General features: G+C 41.9%; 1 protein-coding gene across 1 annotated transcript in view; it reads left to right on the top strand.

Annotated features, from left to right (window-relative positions):
* LOC142663862 (hexokinase HKDC1-like) overlaps positions 1-10,654 on the top strand; it is a 39,458-nt gene extending 28,804 nt beyond the window's left edge. Inside the window, exons 12-18 of the mRNA XM_075842695.1 lie at positions 1,159-1,278; positions 3,776-3,871; positions 4,956-5,055; positions 5,863-6,046; positions 8,014-8,169; positions 8,788-9,021; positions 10,350-10,654. Coding sequence (XP_075698810.1) covers positions 1,159-1,278; positions 3,776-3,871; positions 4,956-5,055; positions 5,863-6,046; positions 8,014-8,169; positions 8,788-9,021; positions 10,350-10,503 — 1,044 coding nt within the window. The 3' untranslated portion in view covers positions 10,504-10,654. The remainder of the gene's footprint in view (positions 1-1,158; positions 1,279-3,775; positions 3,872-4,955; positions 5,056-5,862; positions 6,047-8,013; positions 8,170-8,787; positions 9,022-10,349) is intronic.
* Positions 10,655-21,049: the final 10,395 nt, after the last annotated feature.

The raw sequence follows: 21,049 nt of genomic DNA, 5'->3' as shown, positions 1-21,049 counted from the left end.
GCTTTGATCTTCTTCTGGTGAAGCCGTTCTTTTGTTGATTTGGAGGTATGCTTTGGGTTGTTGTCGTGCTGAAAGATGAAATTCCTCTTCATCTTCAGCTTTTTAGCAGAGGCCTGCAGGTTTTATGCCAATATTGACTGATATTTGGTACATTTCATAATTCCCTTCACCTTGACTAAAGCCACAGTTCCAGCTGCAGAAAAACAGCCCCAAAGCATAATGCTGCCCACACCATGCTCCATAATGCTGCCTCCACCATGCTTCACTGTGGGTTCTTTTGGTGATGTGCAGTGTTGGCTTTGCACCAAACATACCTTTCGGAATTATGGACAAAAAGTTCAACCTTGGTCTCATCAGGCCATAACCCGTTTTCCCACATGCTTTTGGCAGACTTGATGTAGGTCTTTGCAAAACATAGCATTGCTTGGATGTTCTTCTTTGTTAGAAAAGGCTTCCGACTTGCCATCCTACCCCACAGCCCATATAAAGAATACGGGAGGTTGTTGTCACATGCACTACATAACCAGTACCTGCCAGAAAGTCCTGCAGCTTCTTTAATGTTGCTGTAGGCCTCTTGGTAGCCTCCCAGACCAATTTTCGTCTTGTCTTTTCATCAAGTTTTGAGGGACATTCAGTTCTTGGTAATGTCGCTGTTGTGCCAAATGTAATCCATTTCTTGATGACAGCCTTCACTGTGTTCCATGGTATATCTAATGCCTTGGAAATTCTTTGGTACCCTTCTCCTGACTGAAGTAAAATCCTAATAGAACAGCTGAACTTTATATGGGGTTACTCAGAATCACTTTAAATAACGGCAGCGGTGTACTGACTACTATTTAACAGGAGTTTAAATGTGATTGGCTAGTTCTGAACACAACCACATCCCCAAATATAAGAGGGTGTTCACATTTATGCAACCACATTATTGTAGTTTTGTTATTTTTATTTTTCCCCTCTAAATGATTTCAGTTTGTTTTTCAATGGAATTGTACAGATTATAGGTCACATTAAAGGTGGGAAAAGTTCTGAAATGATTCATCTTGTACAGATTATTTGACATGACAAAAACCTGGCATTTTAACAGGGGTGTGTAGATTTTTTATATCCACTGTATACCTTATAAATGTCTTATTAATAACAGATTATTTTATATTCTAGTTGTTTGACCACATTGTGGAATGTATCGCAGAATTCTTGGATTATATGGGAATTAAAGGCGCTCCATTACCCCTGGGATTTACATTTTCCTTCCCATGTAAACAAGATCGAATTGACAAGGTATGGTTATCTAGTTCTACTGTATCTTAAATGCTCTGTTAGTAAATTATGGTACTATTTTAGTAAAATCAGTCACAATGTATACACAAAAGGGGAACCACGCCTTGATATTTACAGTAAATATAGAGCTAGGGCACCAAACTGAATTTGCCCAGGGTGGAGAAAACCGTATGGTGCCAAAAGTCTGTCATTCATATGAATTTTGCAGGAGAAGCTTTTGGAGTCATACGGTTGGATTTGTTTCAGGCATCTGGTAACTTATATACAAATTCAGGATCCACCAATAATATCTAACGTTTATTGCCAGCTTTCAACCAAGTGGTCACACTGCCGAGTCTGTGACTGCCCTTTCATCTAAAAGCTCCCAAAAAATAAATAAATTACAAATACCAGCTTTCCAAGTAAGAAATAAATATGTATGAAGATAAAAAACACCAATTCTCTTTATTAGAGAAATAATTATTTCAGAAATGTTGTTGGTTAACTATGTTTTCTGGTTTATTTACCATAAAGCATAGAATATCCAATTAATAAGACATCAGGTGCCCAGTGAACATTCTCCAGGATCAGCCATACAACCCCTCTCTATTCCCCTCAGTCAGTTAGTGGAGAATGATGACACAAGGCCCACCCTACACCCCGGACAATCAAATGCTCCTTCAAGGTACCATGTGTTTAGACTCTGCAATGTGCCTATGAGGCAATGAGACACAGAAAAAGGAGCTGGTTTATAACACTTGTAATGCCATATTAAGATTGCGGTTCTTTAACAGTACTAAATATGTGTAGCCTACTAGGATGTGTTACGAATATATACAGAATTATATAGTCTCCTTTAAAAGACATCCTTAAAGGATAGTCACTGAAAAAAAATCTGATGTTCTAAAAGTTAGTGTGTCATTGTAATATGCCCATTCACATCTAATGTGCTGTAGAAGAATATGCCTCTTTTTTTTTTTTTAAATAATTGCAATATTCCAACTCCTTCCCCTTGGATGTGGTACTCGACAGGGGTGTCCGTTATCCCCTTTTTCATTTGCCCTTGCCATAGAACTCCTTGCTCTAGCTATTCGTCAGTCCTCCACTATACAGGTAATCTCTAGAGGTCCCATTACTGAAATGGTGTCTCTGTATGCTGATGACTCTAGTGTATCTGGCGGATGACGTTCCTTCCCTGGCTTCTCTTTTTAATCTGATTGGGGAGTTTGGCTCTTTGTCGAGACTACTGGTAAACTGGTCTTAGTCTGTTCCGTTTCCCCTTTCTTCTCTGTATCGCTCTCGGCAGAGGCTCCCCGCTTCCCTACAGGTCGCCACCCAATTTAAATACCTTGGGTTATAGTTTCTCTTAACTTACTATAATACTCTGCACTTAATTTAGATCCCTTGATAGCAACTACTGAGAGACCGCTAAACTCATGGCGCACTCTTTCTCTTTCCCTGTATGGCAGGATTAACCTGTTTAAAATGGTTTACCTCCCTAAATTTCTTTACTTATTTCATGCTATATTATTGGCCAAAATGTTTTTTAGATACCTAGATGGCATTTTATATTGGTAGGGTGGTACTCCTAGATTTAGCCTAATCTTTTACAAGCCCCTTGACATTTGGGTGGAATTGCAGCGCTTAATCTTTATTTCTACTACTTGGCCTCTGTTAGTATTTGTTATACATATATAAATCTTCTTGCGCAGCGGGGCTTCCACTCCAAACAGTAGCCCGGATCTGGAAGATTGCACAGGTCATACTCATGGATAGCTTTGCCTTTGGTCTAATTCATGTTTGTCCACCTGGCGTCTCTGCCGGTGAAGGATGTGGGCGGGGGCCTGGATCAAGTTTCTGGGTCAACTTTAGTTTGCAGATTCTGGTTTTGTGCATTTTTTTGTGCTAGAGGAACGTCATGCGATCCTGAGAAGGTCCTTTATCCTCTACCTTTAACTGTGTCACGCCTTTGTGGCACAATTTGGCTCCTTAGCCCCTGTGTTGTGCTTCTCTAAATTAGAGGGAGTACTTGGTTCCCCGAACCTTCCCAAACCCCTTACACAGGCATACACCCTGCTTCAGACCTCGAGGCTTAGACCTTTTGACAAGGTTGTCTCTGGATGGCATGGACAGATTCCTGACCTGGCGGGGGGAGTGGAGGAAATTGGAGCTTTCCTTTTTTGACTCTGTAGTGAGTACAGGAGATTCTTTAATATTTTATTGGTTGTCACAGGGGTTGGGGGATTGTAAGGTCAGGTGGTGCACATGTTTGAATGAAGTGTGAAGGTGATGTAGTTATTGTCGGATGGCGATGATCACACCTTTATGTACTACGTCATTTCTACATCTGATATCTCTGCAGCACATATCCTGAAACTATATCATACTTGTCTTGCCATTAATTCCCATGTTTTGGTGCTCCATTCACCGCCATTCTGTACAATGTTAACTGTTATTTTGTTGTTAAAAGCAAAAATAAAAACTTTTTAAATAATTGCAATTTAATTGTATTTGATAGGGAACATTGGTTGGATGGACAAAAGGTTTTAAAGCCACGGACTGTGAAGGACACGATGTAGTAGATATGTTGAGAGAAGCCATCAAGAGAAGGAATGTAAGTATGCCTCAAGATGCTACAGTATATGTTTTTGTGATACAAGATGATTTGAGATGCTGCATGTGCTACTTTGTGGTTAGTGAGGAAACATCATGACGGACATCTAGACCCCAATGTCGGTAAAGATGGTAAGACTCATAAGAAATAGAAGTAGAATAGAACACTAAAAATGGCAACATATAGAAATAAAATAAGTAAATAAACAGTTATCATGTTTCTGTCCTCTACTTACCCTGTGTTGCCTGTAGTTTACCTAAATAAGAAATAAAAGATTTGAAGGTTTAATACTATTTTATAGAGGGTACAAAATGAGGGTAGTCCATGAAATGGATGCGAGGGTATAGAGTGATGAAGACGGAAGGAGGTTTGGGAGTAATACCTCTTGCACCACGGTACAGGTGAACAGAAATCCTGGCATCATAGACATTTTTTGATGCTAGGAGTCCCTGCCTTCCCGCGGAACTACTGTTCCGTACTGTATCATTTTGTCCAGTACGGAACAGCAGTTCCTTGGGAAGGCAGGAACTCCTAGCATCATAAAATGTCTATGATGCCAGGAGTCCCTGACACCTGTACCGTGGTCGGGCCGGGAAATCCAGCCGACACTCGGACCGTTTTTCACGTCCCGATCTCTGTCGTGTGCAAGAGCACGAAGGGTATTGTGAAGGAGGGACAAGGTATCCCTAATAGTAAAATAGGGATCGAGATGTCTCCACACGGGATAAAGTCCCTGGTAGCAGTAAACAGTGGTAGGGATATGTATTGCTGAGTGGATAAGTTGCTATAACAAAAGAAGAAAAAAAAAACTATCATTATGTAACTCCAAAGGACTACATGAGTTGTATTGCCACAATATTGCAGGGGAGTAATGTGTAGAATTTGCAGCCAAGCAGAATCTAGATCTACAGGAAGAAAATAGGGTTGCTCAGGACTGGGTTGCCAGATAAGAGGCAAATAATATCTGCAGCATTGACACAGGAGGGCTGGAGCAGTAGTGCCTGTGGTTTCATGTGTTGGCTTCAAATTCATGTGTTATCTTGTGTACACTAACATCTGTATTCTATTTCATCCTACTTTGAAGGAGTTTGACTTAGACATTGTGGCAATTGTCAATGACACAGTGGGAACCATGATGACCTGTGGGTATGAAGATCCAGACTGTGAGATTGGGCTCATTGCAGGTAATTATTTGAATAAAATATTAGAAGAACTATTTGCAAAGTAACTACAAGTGAGAAATGTCCTGAAGTTCTACAAAGTTGTGAAATGTTATTAAGATTTCTATTAGAGAATCAAGATCAATTTGTAAAATTGGTTGAGCGTTTCCATCAGTCTTGTACCAGAGAGGCTCATTGGTCAAGTGTTCTGCTGGGTAATGGGGCAGCCTTAGCAGGCTTTAATTCTGCATGGCATGCCACCATACAATCCAAAAATTATTTTACATTTATTTTGAATAAAATTGCGCCCATGCCTGTTGCGAAGTGGTGCCCTAGGTGGTCACCTACTCCTCATCCCTGCCCTGTGTAGTGTAATCAAGCCACCAAGAGCCAAACTCGATTTAGTGGCTCCTATGCCCGTGACAAGGTGGTGCATAGAATTAAAGCCTCTCATCGCCCATCATAGAAAAGGCATCAAGTAGTCATTACTATTCACACCACCCAAACTACTCAAACGGTTACTCTGTTTTCAGATTGTACCATTTCTTCACCTTGGGCCTGTATTGTACTTCCCTTTGCCTCTGATTTTATAATGAGATACATGGAGGTTTCTATTGCATGCGTATAGGGGTGGATACAGTATTTCATGGGGGCATCATACAGTGGCACAGTTCCTACAACTTTTTGTAATGTGTAACAGTAGGAACTCAGTGTGTCATCATAAATACCTAAATATTACATAGTAAAACAAAGGTCATGGGGGGGGGTAATTTTTACAAGCGCGAACCACATGTTTTTCTATATACTCTGAGGTATGCCTTTCATCCCCAGGTACTGGGAGCAATGTGTGTTATATGGAAGAAATGAAGAACATTGAATTAGTAAATGGAGAAAATGGCAAAATGTGTATTAACACAGAATGGGGAGGATTTGGGGATAATGGCTGTCTTTCTGATATCCAGACACAATACGACATACATGTGGATGAAAACTCATTAAATTCTGGAAAACAAAGGTAAAATTGCTTTAAACTTATAGAGTAAGATTTATCAAAACTAGTACAAGTAAAACGCCCATATAAACCAATCAGATTCCATGTCTCATTTTCAGAAGCTTTTTGGGAAAATTAAAGCTGCAACATAATTACTTACCACGGGCATCTCCTGCTTTATATATTTAATCTTATACTTTAAGTATATACAGCGGTGGTCACCAACCAGTGACCTGGGAGCCACATGTGGCGCGTGGTCCCCAACTTTGTAGCTCTCTATAGGAGCCCTTAGATATGACCATATGCACTGGTTACAATGTGACATACTCTATGACAATATTGCTGATACATCCTAAACCCCTAAAGAGTGCCAGTGTTCCACATTTCACACTCAAATTTCTTAAAATATTTGCAATTTTAGAATTTCTTATTTACTCACGTATATATAATGTCTATCCTCCATTTATTGCATTTGAATGTGGCTCCCGACCACCACTCAAAGCTAGATGTGGCTTACATGGTACAACTAGTTGGAGACCTCTGATCTAAAGTTGACATACTTTAAAAAGTGAAGGTTTATATAAATGGAATATATCTGATGTTACTGTTACTAGTTGTACAACCCGACCCCCCCCCCCCCCAGTATTATTTTGCAGAAGCACCTTACACTATTTTAAGAGCCCGGCATGATATAGAATGCCAGACAGACAGCTAGACACTCCTACGCCAATCAAATGACATCTTCCTCTATTTTGTTTCAGCTCTGGCACCTGTGCCAGTTATAGTAATGTCCTGTTATTTTTTTTTAACTGCTGAGTGCTCCTTTTTTGTACCGCTACGTGCTCCCTTTGTGAGAGACCTCTGATCTTAATGTTCTGACCAGGCCTGTTCCTTCGACTCTTGTGTTCTAACTCTTTTCTGGTTCCTGCACCCTTGTGTGAACTATGTTTAGGCCCCTACCTGGTGATTTGGTGCCATGCTGCTGTCTATCTTTTGGCCAGACTACTAACTAGGACTTTAGTGGCTTTTTCTTGTAACTTGAGACCCGATAGTTGTATGGGCAACTGCTTCTGAACTTTTGCTCAGGATCTCTGTACTTGTGTAGTCAGGAAATAAAGTTGTGGAAAACCAGTTTATGCTGAAGCCCTACAGAGACAAATGTAAGTGGGAAATGGGGATAGTAAAGGTGAATAGCACGATCCACTGGGATTTTCCGTGAGTCATTACATCTATTCTGCCATTTGTTTTTACAGCAAGTTGGGAGACAACCAAAGAGTTCACCATTATAGCTTCCAAAGGGGTTGTCACCCAACATTCCTAGGGACCTGCATAGTAAGACCCAGTTCACACAGTTTTTTATACACTGATTTTGGAGGCAAAAAAACGTCAGAATCAGCACCAAAAAATGTCCGAAACCGCCTCCCACTTATTTCAGTGGGAGACTGAGGCGTGAGTCATGCTCTTTCTTGCCACGGTTCTGCCTCTGACCTCCCATTAAAATCAATGGGAGTCAAATGAAAAGCGTTTTTCGCAGCGTTTTTTGCCTGCGGCGCTCAATGGCCGCAGGCAATTTGCGGCAAAAATTTGCAGGCAGGTCAAAATCTGCCTCAAAATTCCTGAAGGAATTTTTAGGTAGATTTTTCTGCCTGCAAAAAAAGTGTGTGAATAGGGCCTAAGGCTACCTAACTATCTATTCCCAAGCACCCCTGAAACTATTAGGAAAATATCTGTTATTAAGTGTATGATCCTGAGTAGTTTAACAAATAGGGCTTGTTAGATATTTTGGGGAAATGATCTCTTATTGGTCTCTTCACATCCTGTTGCTTAAAATTATTAAAATAAAGACAAGAAAATTATTCATGTGAATGTTGTACATGTGAAATACGTGATTTGATAATTGTAAAAAATACCATGTACCAAATATTTCCAATTTACTTGTACCGTATTTTGCAAATAATTTGTCTTCCTATCTATGAATATGTTGTACACAGATATGAAAAGATGACCAGTGGAATGTACCTCGGAGAAATCGTGAGACAGATCCTGATTGACTTAACCAAACGAAACCTCTTATTCCGAGGACAGATTTCTGAACGGCTGAGGACTAAAGGAATATTTGAAACAAAATTTTTGTCCCAAATAGAAAGGTTATATGTTCTGAGATCCCTTATACTCATTTTAGCATATAAATTAAGTAAAGCTGCACCTTAAAAATACATTAGGATTATATATTAAGAGTGCATTATGTTTTTATTTCCCAAAACTCTCAAATAGTCTTATTCCCCCTAGCTGCCCTCTCAACACCAAGAATTTTCTGACAATAATTCCTCAGGGAAACAACTGTTCCCCACATCCCTACAGGGTTGGCATCAGATCGCCCTTGATTTTATAGGGAGCAATCCCAAATCATAAGAACATTATATTAAATAATTGGTAGTTATTTAATATCATAATATAATACTTTCCATCTCTGTAAATAATATTTGTATGAACATCAAACAGCTGCTGCAGATTTTCTTTATGAAAAAGATTTGGGCGTTTCACATTCATCAATTAATATATAATGGACAAGAAGCTCTTTTTTTCTTCAAAAAGTTGTTCTGCAGCAACTGGGTTGTGAATTCTAGGGAATAATGTACCCTCTCCTATAACTTACTCAGCATGTTGCGCATACTTTATAGGGTCTCAGCACTCCTCTACGCATTTATAAAGACGGTCATTTTTGTATATATTTATCACTGCTCACTACGGTTTTGTTTTCACAGTGATCGTCTAGCTCTCCTCCAGGTCCGAAAGATCCTTCAACAGCTTGGTTTAGATAGTACATGTGATGACAGTATCATTGTGAAGGGAGTTTGTGGTGCAGTGTCAACGAGAGCGGCAAAGTTATGTGGAGCCGGCTTGGCTGGAGTTGTAGACAAAATCAGAGAAAACCGTGGTTTGGACAATCTTAAAACTACAGTTGGTGTAGATGGGACCTTGTATAAGTTACATCCGCAGTACGTATTACTATATGGATCAAATAAACTACAAAGGGATAGAAATCAACATACACAATATATTGCTCCAGAATTGCTCTGGACAGTTTTTCTACAGTTCTCTACTTTACCTATTCTGCAAAATACTGTAACTTACATGGTTCAGTGGTTAGTACTAGTTAGCACTGAATGGTTCCTTTGCAAACTACAGATATAATTGGACACAAATGTACTTACATATATCAAGTAACACGCACATAGATACCATATCTGCTAAGCAGAGCTAAACATGCCTGTTACTGGGTAATTCAGGGCCAATAGCCGTCAGCTAACCGACTGTTCATAAAACAGCTATTATACCATTTAGGGTGGTGGTGGCGCATTCTGGCACAATATATCAACAAAAAGTATACAGACCTGGTAAGGATGTACCACAACCTCAGGCTGCCCGATTGGATGATATTGTCACAAAGATCAAGGCTCCAGATAGTGTTAATGGTGGCAAATATGTTGTTTATTCGTGTTAAGATACCAACATCTAACCTAAGAAAATACTGATATTTTACTTTTTAATGTTCACACGGAGTATTTTGGGAGAGGAATATCTGCCTCAAAATTCCGTTTGGAACTTTGAGGCAGATTTTCCTCTCCCTGCACGCCGATTTTCGCGGCGATTTTCGCGCCGTTTTTCGCCCGCGGCCATTGAGCGCCGCGGGCATAAAACAGCGCGAAATACGCTTTCTCTGCCTCCCATTGAAGTCAATGGGAGGTCAGAGGCGGAAGCGCCCGAAGATAGGGCATGTCGCTTCTTTTTCCCGCGAGGCAGTTTTACTGCTCGCGGGAAAAAGACGCCGACGCCTCCCATTGAAATCAATGGGAGGCGTTCTCGGGCCGTTTTTGCCGAGTTTTGCGACGCGGTTTCCGCGTCAAAAAACTCTGCAAAATACTCCGTGTGAACATAGCCTTAGTTGGTTTCACACAGAGCAGTTTTTGATCCAGTTTGTTGTTTTTTTTAACCAAAACACAGGAATAGGTCCAAAAGGTAAAAAAAAAACTATAAATGAAAGCCTTACACTTCTCTCTTTTGGATCCATTCCAGTGTTTGGCTCAAAAAAACTGCATCAAAAACTGCATGTGGGACTCTAGCCTTTAACTGCCAAGTCCAAGATGTGCCCTGCTAACTACATAAGTTTAGCAAGTTTGGTGTAAATAACTTTTTTAAATAGTACACACAATAATATACATGAATTCTGCCTACCAAGGATACCTATGCTTCCCTTATCACCAACAGATTCACAAGCTCACAATTGACAGCTTTCAGATACGTTCATTCTTTCTTGTTTTCTTAGTTTCTCTAGAATCTTGCAAGAAACTGTGAAGAAGTTGTCACCACAATGTGATGTGACATTTATCCTCTCTGAAGACGGCAGTGGGAAGGGAGCTGCGCTGATCACTGCTGTGGCCAAACGATTTCACAGTCCAGAGGAAGAGAACAAGAGTTAAAAACTTCCTGCCAAGAGAGTTTTTCACAGAATTTCTGCAAAACATCCAATACCCAACAATTACCATAGGACATTGTACAAGACGAAAAAAAGTTTTAAATTAGTTTTCTGTGTATTCATAACAGCCATCTTTTACTATTAAATGAAATTTTTGAAGAGCAGTGCCTAAAATAAACTGCACTCAGATATTTAAAGATGTCAGACTTAATGGATGGATTAAATTCATAAGTTTTTGTGTGAATTATTTAATTTTTACAAGTGTTTCCATTTCCTTTTAAAATGTTATATAAAATTCTCAGTGTCCACCTGTGAAATAGATTTTTCATTTTTTTTCTTTACTTAAAAAAAGAAAACAACTGCTATATTTTTGGTCTATTACCTTTGAATTTAACCCGTAAGTGACCACCAACATGCCTTTTCACGGTGGTCACCAACGGGCCTTAGGCTAGGCCGTGGCCTTTTTCCGCGGCCTAGTCTAAATCCGGAAGCAGGTGCTTAACTCTCTTATTACAGCTGGGCTCCTGCTTTAATAATCGCAATCAAAGTTTAGATCGCGGCTGTTTAACCCAAATGCGATTGCGGGCCGCTGATGGATTACCATGGCAGCCGGGGACCTAACAAGCGCTCTCAGGCCTGCCATGGCTATTAGCCAGTGGCAGAGGCATGGCCTAATAGATTGCCTGTCAGTTTTACACTGACAGGCAATAATGATTTGGTATACGAAGTATACCACAGCATTATATAAGCGATCAAAAGATCGTATGTGAATTAGTAAAGAAGGTGTGCAGTAAAACAAATCAAACCATTTTTTTCCATAAAAGGTGGTTGTTTTGTAAAAGTGTAAAAAATAAATAAAAATACACGTTTGGTATTGCTGCGATCACAATGACCTGAGCAATAAAGTTAATGTTATTTAAACCGCAATACCATAAAAAAAAACATGCAAAACACAACCATTTCCATTGCTCCCCCAAAAAATAATAATCAAAGTTAATCAATAAGTCCCATGTACCCGAAAATGGTACCAGTGAAAACTACATCTCGTCCAGGAAAAAAAAAAGCCCCCATATTGCATGGTTACATTGACGGAAAAATACAAAAGCTATAGCTCTCGGAAAGCGGCGATGCAAAAACAAATAAATGTAGTTCAAAAGTATTTTTTATTGTGCAAAAGTAGTAAAATATAAAAAAACTATACATATGTGGTATCGCCGTAATCGTACCGACCCAACGGTGAACGGCGTAAAATTAAAATGCATAGAACACTGGCAGAATTGCTGTTTTTTTTCTATCCCCACCAAGAAAAAGTTAATAAAAAGTTAAATCAAAAAATTATATGTACCCCAAAATGGCTCCATCGAATGATATCACTCATTCCGCAAAAAAATAAGTCCTCCTACAGCTATGTCAAAGTTATAGCTCTTTGAATGCGACGATGGAAAAATGAAAAAAATTGCTTGGTCATTAAGACCTAAAATAGGCTGGTCAGTGAAGGGTTAAAAGAAAATTATTTCTGTTGAGAAATGGCATGCCTAGTTCATCACTATGAATTTTAAAAATAAAAGTAAAACTACCTCAAAGCCACAGCGGTCACTTACATTATGTAATTTGACAACCAGACTCCGCTATGATTTGATAATAATTATCACATTTTTGTAGGTATAATTGTAAGTAAAGAAGCTCTTACCAATGCTAGTTAAGCAAGCTCTTATAATGTTATTTCCATTATCTCCACACTGGAGTTTCACTTTTTCATCTCCTGTGTCACCATTAGATTGATCCCTTTACCATGAGAAATCTAATCGTAAAATAGGTGATCTGTATTTTCAATATGTACAACAGTGCGTAGTTCAGTATATTGACACTGGAGTTCCCGCGATCTGATCTGCTTCTGAGGTGGACCTTCTCTGCGCTTTACAAGGTATATATGTGTATGTGGCCCTGTTATTAATCCTGTGGCTAAGACTCGCACACGTGACTAAATAGAAGTTAGTCGGAAGAGGTGTATACTGCAGAGCAGTGATCTCCAAACCTGTGCCTCTCCAGCTGTTGCAAAACTACAACTCCCAGCATCCCCTATGAAAGCATGCTGAGAGTTGTAATTTTCGAACACTTGGAAACCACTGCTGTAGGGGAAGGACCACACAGCAAGAGCTCTTAATCCAGACGCCAACTACCCCACCCATTCCTGGATCGGCTAAACACAGTCACCAACTGTTAGGGATCTGCCAGGTACTACGTCTAGGTATACTCCTGGGATTAATCAATCCACACCTGAGGCCAGACCTGTTAGACTGACACCGTCTCCCACCAACCAGGGTGGCAGGCTCAGGAGTGGGAGAGCCTATCGCGGCCTGGTCAATCGGAGTTAGCTCCGCCCCCTGTCCTTTATTACCTGCCGTGTTCTCTTCCTCAGTGCTTGTAATTCTTCTGGATTCCTGGCCCCACTGCTGCTTGCTCCAGCCTGCTTCTGCCGTGCTTCTGCCTTGCTGCAGTTCCGCTTAACCTGCTTCGCTTTGCCCCTGGCTTGCTTCTTTCTCCGTGCTCACGTTGGTATACTCCACTTCATCCTGGTCCTGACTATTCATTCACCGCTCCGTTTCCTCGCGGCGTTCCGTGGGCTACTGCCCCTTCCCTTGCGTGTTCCCTGTTTGTTCTCCCGTGCACTTAGACAGCGTAGGGACCGCCGCCCAGTTGTACTCCGTCGCCTAGGGCGGGTCGTTGCAAGTAGGCAGGGACAGGGCGGTGGGTAGATTAGGGCTCACTTTCCCTTCACCTCCTTCCTGCCATTACATAATTACAAGCCCCCATCCCGAAACTAATGGCCAAACGGAAAGGACTAACCAATCCCTGGAACAATATTTAAGGTGTTTCATCTCTGACTGTCAATTCGATTGGGTCTCATTCCTTCCCCTTGCTGAATTTTCCCTGAATAACCGGGTCAGTAACTCGTCAGGGGTCTCCCCGTTTTTCTGTAATTTCGGGTTTAACCCAAGGTTCTCCTCCGTTTCCCCTGGTTGTTCCAATAATCCTGAGGTAGAGGATGTTCATCGGGAACTGTGCACAGTCTGGGCCCAGGTTCAGAAGAACCTAGAGGCGTCCCAGAGCACACAAAAGATTCAGGCTGATAGTAGACGTTCTGCTAACCCCCGGTTTGTCGTCGGGGATTTGGTCTGGTTGTCGTCCAGGAACTTGCGCCTTAAGGTCCCGTCCAGGAAGTTTGCTCCCCGATTTATTGGACCTTATAAGATCATTGAAGTCCTCAACCCTGTATCCTTCCGTCTGGAGCTGCGCCCATCCTTTCGCATACATGACGTCTTCCATGCCTCCCTCCTCAAACGCTGCTCCCCGTCCTGGTCCCCCTCGAGGAAACCTCCTGTTCCCGTTCTCACCCCTGAGGGGGTGGAATTCGAGGTGGCCAAGATTATGGACAGTAGGATGGTCCAGGGCTCCCTCCAGTACCTGGTCCATTGGAGAGGATACGGGCCGGAGGAGAGGACTTGGGTACCTGCCCGTGATGTTCACGCTGGGGTATTGATCAGGAGGTTCCACCTTCTCTTCCCTACTAAACCGGGTCCTCTTAGTAAGGGTCCGGTGGCCCCTCATAAAAGGGGGAGTACTGTTAGGGATCTGCCAGGTACTACGTCTAGGTATACTCCTGGGATTAATCAATCCACACCTGAGGCCAGACCTGTTAGACTGACACCGTCTCCCACCAACCAGGGTGGCAGGCTCAGGAGTGGGAGAGCCTATCGCGGCCTGGTCAGTCGGAGTTAGCTCCGCCCCCTGTCCTTTATTACCTGCCGTGTTCTCTTCCTCAGTGCTTGTAATTCTTCTGGATTCCTGGCCCCACTGCTGCTTGCTCCAGCCTGCTTCTGCCGTGCTTCTGCCTTGCTGCAGTTCCGCTTAACCTGCTTCGCTTTGCCCCTGGCTTGCTTCTTTCTCCGTGCTCACGTTGGTATACTCCACTTCATCCTGGTCCTGACTATTCATTCACCGCTCCGTTTCCTCGCGGCGTTCCGTGGGCTACTGCCCCTTCCCTTGCGTGTTCCCTGTTTGTTCTCCCGTGCACTTAGACAGCGTAGGGACCGCCGCCCAGTTGTACCCCGTCGCCTAGGGCGGGTCATTGCAAGTAGGCAGGGACAGGGCGGTGGGTAGATTAGGGCTCACTTTCCCTTCACCTCCTTCCTGCCATTACACCAACCCCTATTTCCTCCCCAGAGGTAACCTGGATCAGAAAATCCCTTCAACGCTGTCCAGCATACCCTGGCTCTAAGATGGTTACATTACTGCTGAGAGGGTCATCTCCTGGCTAAATTTTGCACCATGCATGACTAGGGTAATGAATATGGGTTAGGACACTTTAAAATATGCCCCAATACCCACAAGAGAAATACCAATACGGATATGCAGCTCTAGGTTAGAATATGTTGGACACTGTAGCCTTTTTATTAACAAAAACACCATTATAAAATACAGTTATAAATACATTTATCAAACTTTAGCACTTATCATGGTTTATGTCATATACATGGAGATCTATCAAATTTACCGGTACCTGAGAGCATCCCCAGTCGAACCTCAGCGACTGACAAATGTCAGTGTACTGCAACCACCCGTTCTTTTTTTAACCTGTTCCGTGTGTCCTCCCCTGCGAGAATTGAATGCAGTGACTATCATTTCAATCTTTTTTAGATGACAATTAGAAGGAACATGTGCGTTGGATGCAGCAGAACAGAATAATTTATCAGTATTAATTCAGAGAACTCTATTAATGGGATAAGCAAACAGAAAACTAAATGCAGTGATAATAACACAGACTCTTCCTCGCTGCAGCAATAACAAAAACATTTATTGATTCCGCTGTATTGTCTCTGCGTTACTTACCTCCATTAAGAAGGTAATCATAGACCGGATACAATAAGGCATACTACATGCTGCAACCATACATTTCATCTGATAAACATCATTTCAGATCTTCTGACATGTCTGTTGTAGTAAAAGATGAGCTCTTAGAACTCTGCATTGTGCCATTCCTGTTATTCCTCCGGGAAATGTATAAATAAATTGACAACTGGGCGTTCCCATTCCACTTTGTTCCAAACTGTGTAGGGACACATCCTATTGACGAGAGTTATGGTAACACCCAGTTGTCAATTTAGGTTTTATTCACATCAGCGTTGTGGCTTCCATTTATAACGAAAGTCATAACGCTGTGAACCGTCGCACAATGGACACCGGCGACGCCTGATAGGACGCCATTGACTTCAATTGTATATACAGTATTGTCGCTGTACACATATACATAAGTAGGTTCGATAAGCAGCCAGATGAAAATGATCCAGTCTATAAAGGCAATAAGACCAAAAGTGGTGTAGCTAATGGGGTGGCCGAGGCAGCAGTGACAACCAGTCCCATACTCCTGGACTGCCAGAGAGTGCCGATGATATATATTACCAGCGCCATATATAGGTTGTGTGGGGGCAATATGACTAAGTCGCTTTCTAGTACACACTTTAGGCACAAATCTTCGTTTTCTTCAGTGAAGGTCAGGCTTAAAAAGATAACAGGTTAGGTTAATATAACCACAAAACAGATTTGCCATTGAGTGCCAGTGTTGTCATTGAGGAGGAAAGTAATGTGCAGGACTTGGCAGTGCTGATCATGGATGTGACCCAGCTGGCACAGATTAATAATAAACTCCATCATCCTTAATGTAATAGCATATATAGTATATACAATAGATACTGTATATCCAATCATGCATACCCCTATGTGTGTTTGGCCACCAGAAATTTTTAATTATTTAATCGCAAACTAATACATAGGTCGAAAAACAAAAAACACAAATCGAGTTCCTCAGCACTGGGCATGAATCTTGTTGTTATAAAATGTATTCACAGCGAGGATGAAATTTGGATAATTTGCAAGGTCATTTATTTTATACAAAAAGCAAAATGCCATTGCAAGCAGAGGGCTGAACAGTGGAATTGTTAAAGAATGAACTCTGCTTATTCAATAAGGTCACTTCAAGGCAGCTCACGGGGTCACAACAAAATATTAGTTCCAGTAGACTACAGAAGCAAGAAAGTAAGGAGTCCCTGATCTGGATGTGAGCAGCTCTGACCACTAAAGGGTACCACATGACAGAAGAGGTAAGTGCCCCACCGTGCGTTATTAATAATCGTTAATATGAGACCCTCAGTGAATACCATAGTAGAAACCGTGATTAGACAGGTTTCTCCTATGGAGTTAACCCCCCACCAGTGGTGTCTGCAGGGATTAACTCCCTCAATAGAAATTACATCCTTTTTTGGTCAAGGAGGGGAGACTCACTGGAAGAGTTGGGGAAGATACCTGACGGCTGTACAATCCTTTGGCTAATGACTATTAAACGCTGATTTCTCACAAAATATTAATGACAGAGGCTATTAAAATATAATTGCTACCTTTTCCAAAGGTTTTGTTTTCTGTAGGATTCCATACAAATCCGACAGAAAAAAAATCGTGGCTATAGCGGCTATGTTCTATTGGATTTCATAAGTATGGAGGTATTTTCCACTAGAAAGAATGCTTGAGAATATATCCGTATATACCGTGGCTGTCAGAGCATGAACGGCAGTGCACGGAGGCCATGTAGCTCCATACCAAGGAGCTTTACAGCCTCCATGCACTGCCATACAATCTCTGTGCATGAGCCAAGAAGATCTATCCAATACTAATTAAAGGGGTTGTCCGGTTTCAGCAAATTAATGTTATTTTCTGTATAATTTAAAGTCCTACAACTTTCCAATATACTTTCTGAATTAATTTCTCATGATTTTCAAGATCTGTGCTTATTGTTATTCGGTAGGGAACATTCATCGTTTACTTCAGGTGGACACATTTCTGTCCATGGTCATGTGATGGACACACAGGTGCTGGGATCGTTACAAGACACAGCTCTAATACACATACTGTAACGAGCCGTGCACCTGTGTGTCCATCACTTGACCATGGACAGAAATGTGTCCACCTGAAGTAAACGATGAATGTTCCCTACCGAATAACAATAAGCACAGATCTTGAAAATCATGAGAAATTAATTCAGAAAGTATATTGGAAAGTTGTAGAACTTTCAATTATACAGAAAATAACATTAATTTGCTGAAACCGGACAACCCCTTTAAACCTACAACCCTCACATTTACATAATTACATATGATAAATACAGATCAAATGGAAGCACAAATCTCCAAACGTAAAACCACACCAAAATAATGCTGGATATTTGTACAGCATTGATAAGGAATCGTTACAGCATATTAGGTTCCATTGAACCATATAAAAAGAAAAAAGTAAAAAAAACTGGGCTTAATTTATCAAAACTCTCTAACAGAAAAACTATCCTGCCCATCGCAACCAATGACATTTCAGCTTTAATTTTTCTAAAGCAGTTTAATAAATGAAAGGTGTGCTCTGATTGGTTGCAATGGGCAACAAGGCCATTTTCTCTGTCAAACAGTTTTAATGCATGAGAGTCATGAAAACAATACCATCCTCTCTGAGTCAGGAACATCCAAATGGTAGGAGCCCAATGCACATTTCAGATCTCGCTAATATATCAGTAAGGCTAAGTTCACACTAGCGTTAGTATACGTTTACCTCCTTCCGTCAGAGGGGATCGAAAGATTAAACAGGACACAACGGTCTTGTTAGAATTATCATTGATTTCAATAGTAATTAGTTTCAGTTGCTTTCCGTTTGTCTCCATTCGCTAGGCTTCTGTTTTTTTCACAGAAACAAAAGTTCTACAGACTGCACTCTTGCTTCCGTGAAACAAAAAACGGAAACCTAGTGAACGGAGACAAATGGACAGCAACTAAAACAAAAGAATTACCATTTAAATCAATGATAAATCTAACGGAACCGTTGGTTTCCATTTAATCTGTGGATCCTCTCTTCATCTGACGGAAGAAAGGTAAATGTATACTAACGGTAGTGTGAAAGAAGCCTAAGGCTGAGTTCACACTGAGTTTCTTGCCGTGTTTTTTGCCGCGTTTTTCACTCGCGGCCATTGAGCGCCACGGGCAATAACGCTGTGAAATACGCTTTCTCTGCCTCCCATTGATGTCAATAGGAGGTCAGAGGCGTAAATGCCCGAAGACAGGGCATATCGCTTCTTTGTCCCTCGAGCGTTTTTTACTGCTCGCGGGAAAAAACCGCCTCCGCCTCCCATTGAAATCAATGGGAGGCATTTTCAGACATTTTTTGGCGCATTTTCCGACGCGGTTTCCGCGTCAAAAAAACTCAGTGTGAACAGAGCCTAACAGTAAACTTTTCAACATCTTTTAAATCTGGTAGTCATTCACATTAGACGAGAAGTACCAGAAAAATATATGAAAGGTCCAAAAGTGTACATGGAAAATGTGAATAGACGTATACTAAAAAGGACACTCTTGGCGTATACGGTGAAAGTGTCCAGTGTGAACATTGCCCTTGCTCTAGTAGTGTCACACAACTTCAAAGGGAGCCCAACAATGTGCATATAAATCTGATCTCAGCCTGAGTCTGACTGTATGTAGTTAAAGTGGTTCATACAGTTACTGTAACATCTTCTATAATTTAAAACTTTTATGTGATCACACTATATCATTTTTTTAAATTAATTTTGACAAGTGTCACTAAATCGATATCCAATTCATGCATAATGTAGTAACCAACAATTACTAGTAGAGATAGCTCTGTGACATTGGCAGTTATAAATGGAGTAATTGTAATATTTTCAGTTGTCATAAATGGCCTACAAAATTATATGTTAGGGTGCGTTCACATATATCAATTGTATCAGCATCAGTTTTTTTGTCTCTCAAGTGATTACAACTGATGCAAAAATGTATCCGTTGCCATCAGGCTTTTGCACAATTTTTACTACAAAACCATCAGTTGTCGTTAGTTGTCATCGGTTTTTACCATCCGTTTTTAACATCAGTTTTTACCACAATGGTCCACCAAAAAGGTCGTCTAGGGTCTGAAAATGTGCGATTTTTATCAGAGTGGTGCACAGCTTTTGATAGATTGGATACATGATAGATTAGATACTTGTTGTGTACCATGTCAAGGCTCTCCTTCCCTGCTCCGTCCTCAGTGCTACACTGAAGACTGACATGCACATTGTAATGTCACGTGTGTCATATTCAGTGCAGCGCCAAGGCCGGCGCCAAGAGAGAGAGCCCAGAAGGCATCTGCTGTCCATTAAGTTCAGATCTTCAATGCAACCTTGTGAGCCTGCAAAGACGCCAAACACTTGTCCTAACTTCAGTGAGTAGCTGGTTATTGGCGCCTTTACAGCTACCCAATACCACCCCTCATCTCCTACCCACACCACACAGGGATTGCGGTTTCTATTCACACAACAGGGTTCGGGTGTCGGCCATTAAAAACAGCTGTCTAGGTCCGTTTTTGACAGCCGTTTTGCATCTGTTTTGTATCCGTTCCGTGTCCGTGTTTTCCATTTTTGACACATTTTTAAAAACAGATGAATTTCATGTGTAGATAATGAAACAGTGGCATCTGTAGATAATGCCGCAGTGCCCTCTGTATATAATGCCACAGTACCCTGTAAATAATGTCACACAGCCCCCCTGTAGATAGCGCCACACAGCGCCCAATGTAGATGGCACCACACAGCACCCCCTGTAGATTGTGCCACACAGCACCCCCTGTAGATAGCGCCACCCCCACTGTATATAGCGCTACCTCCTTCCCCTGTATAGTGCCAAACCCCCCGCAGATAATGCCGCAGTGCCCTCTGTAGATTTGTCACATAGCCCCCTTGTAGATAGCGCCACATAGCGCCCACTGTAGATGGCACCACTCAGTGCCCCCTGTAGATAGCGCCACCCACAATGTTTATAGCACCCCCCTTCCCCTGTAGATAGCGCCATGTAGCTCCCTCTAGAAAATAAATCTCCGACCACAGCATTGCCGATGCTGCGGCCGGAGATTCCCTCCAGGAGGTGCCACTGATGCCACTGTCCATATATGGACAGTGACATCAGAGGTTACTCCCTGAACTGAATCCCTGGCCACAGCATTGCCACCGCTGTGGCTGGGGATTCCCTCAAGGAGGACTCCCTGACGCCACTATACAGTGACGTCAGTGGCTACTCCTTGAGCGGAATCCCGTTGCCGACTCTGGCTGGGGATTCCACTCCAGGAGTCCCTGACGTCAATGTCCATATATGGACAGTGACCTCAGGGGTTTTCTTCTAGGAGCGGAATCCCCGACCAGATCATCGTCAATGGGGATTCCGCTCAATCACTAGCCACTGACATCACTGTCCATATATGGACAGTGACTTAAAGGGCTTGCCCGAGCATATCGCTTAAAGTACCGCTGTGCCCGGGGAATCATCGGCGAATGGAGGAGAACCTGATGGTTCCCTGCTTCAGTATTAGCTCAGCTGTTGACAGCGGGACATACCCCCGGCCGCCCGGGACAACGGGACACTGCCCGGAAGTTGGGAGGTAGTCAGGGGCTCCACTTGGAGCAGAATCCCCGGCAA

Source organism: Rhinoderma darwinii, chromosome 11, assembly GCF_050947455.1.
Source record: "Rhinoderma darwinii isolate aRhiDar2 chromosome 11, aRhiDar2.hap1, whole genome shotgun sequence".
NCBI lineage: Eukaryota > Metazoa > Chordata > Amphibia > Anura > Rhinodermatidae > Rhinoderma > Rhinoderma darwinii.
Note: the sequence above shows the minus strand (reverse complement) of the source record. Positions and strands in the feature narration are given on the sequence as shown.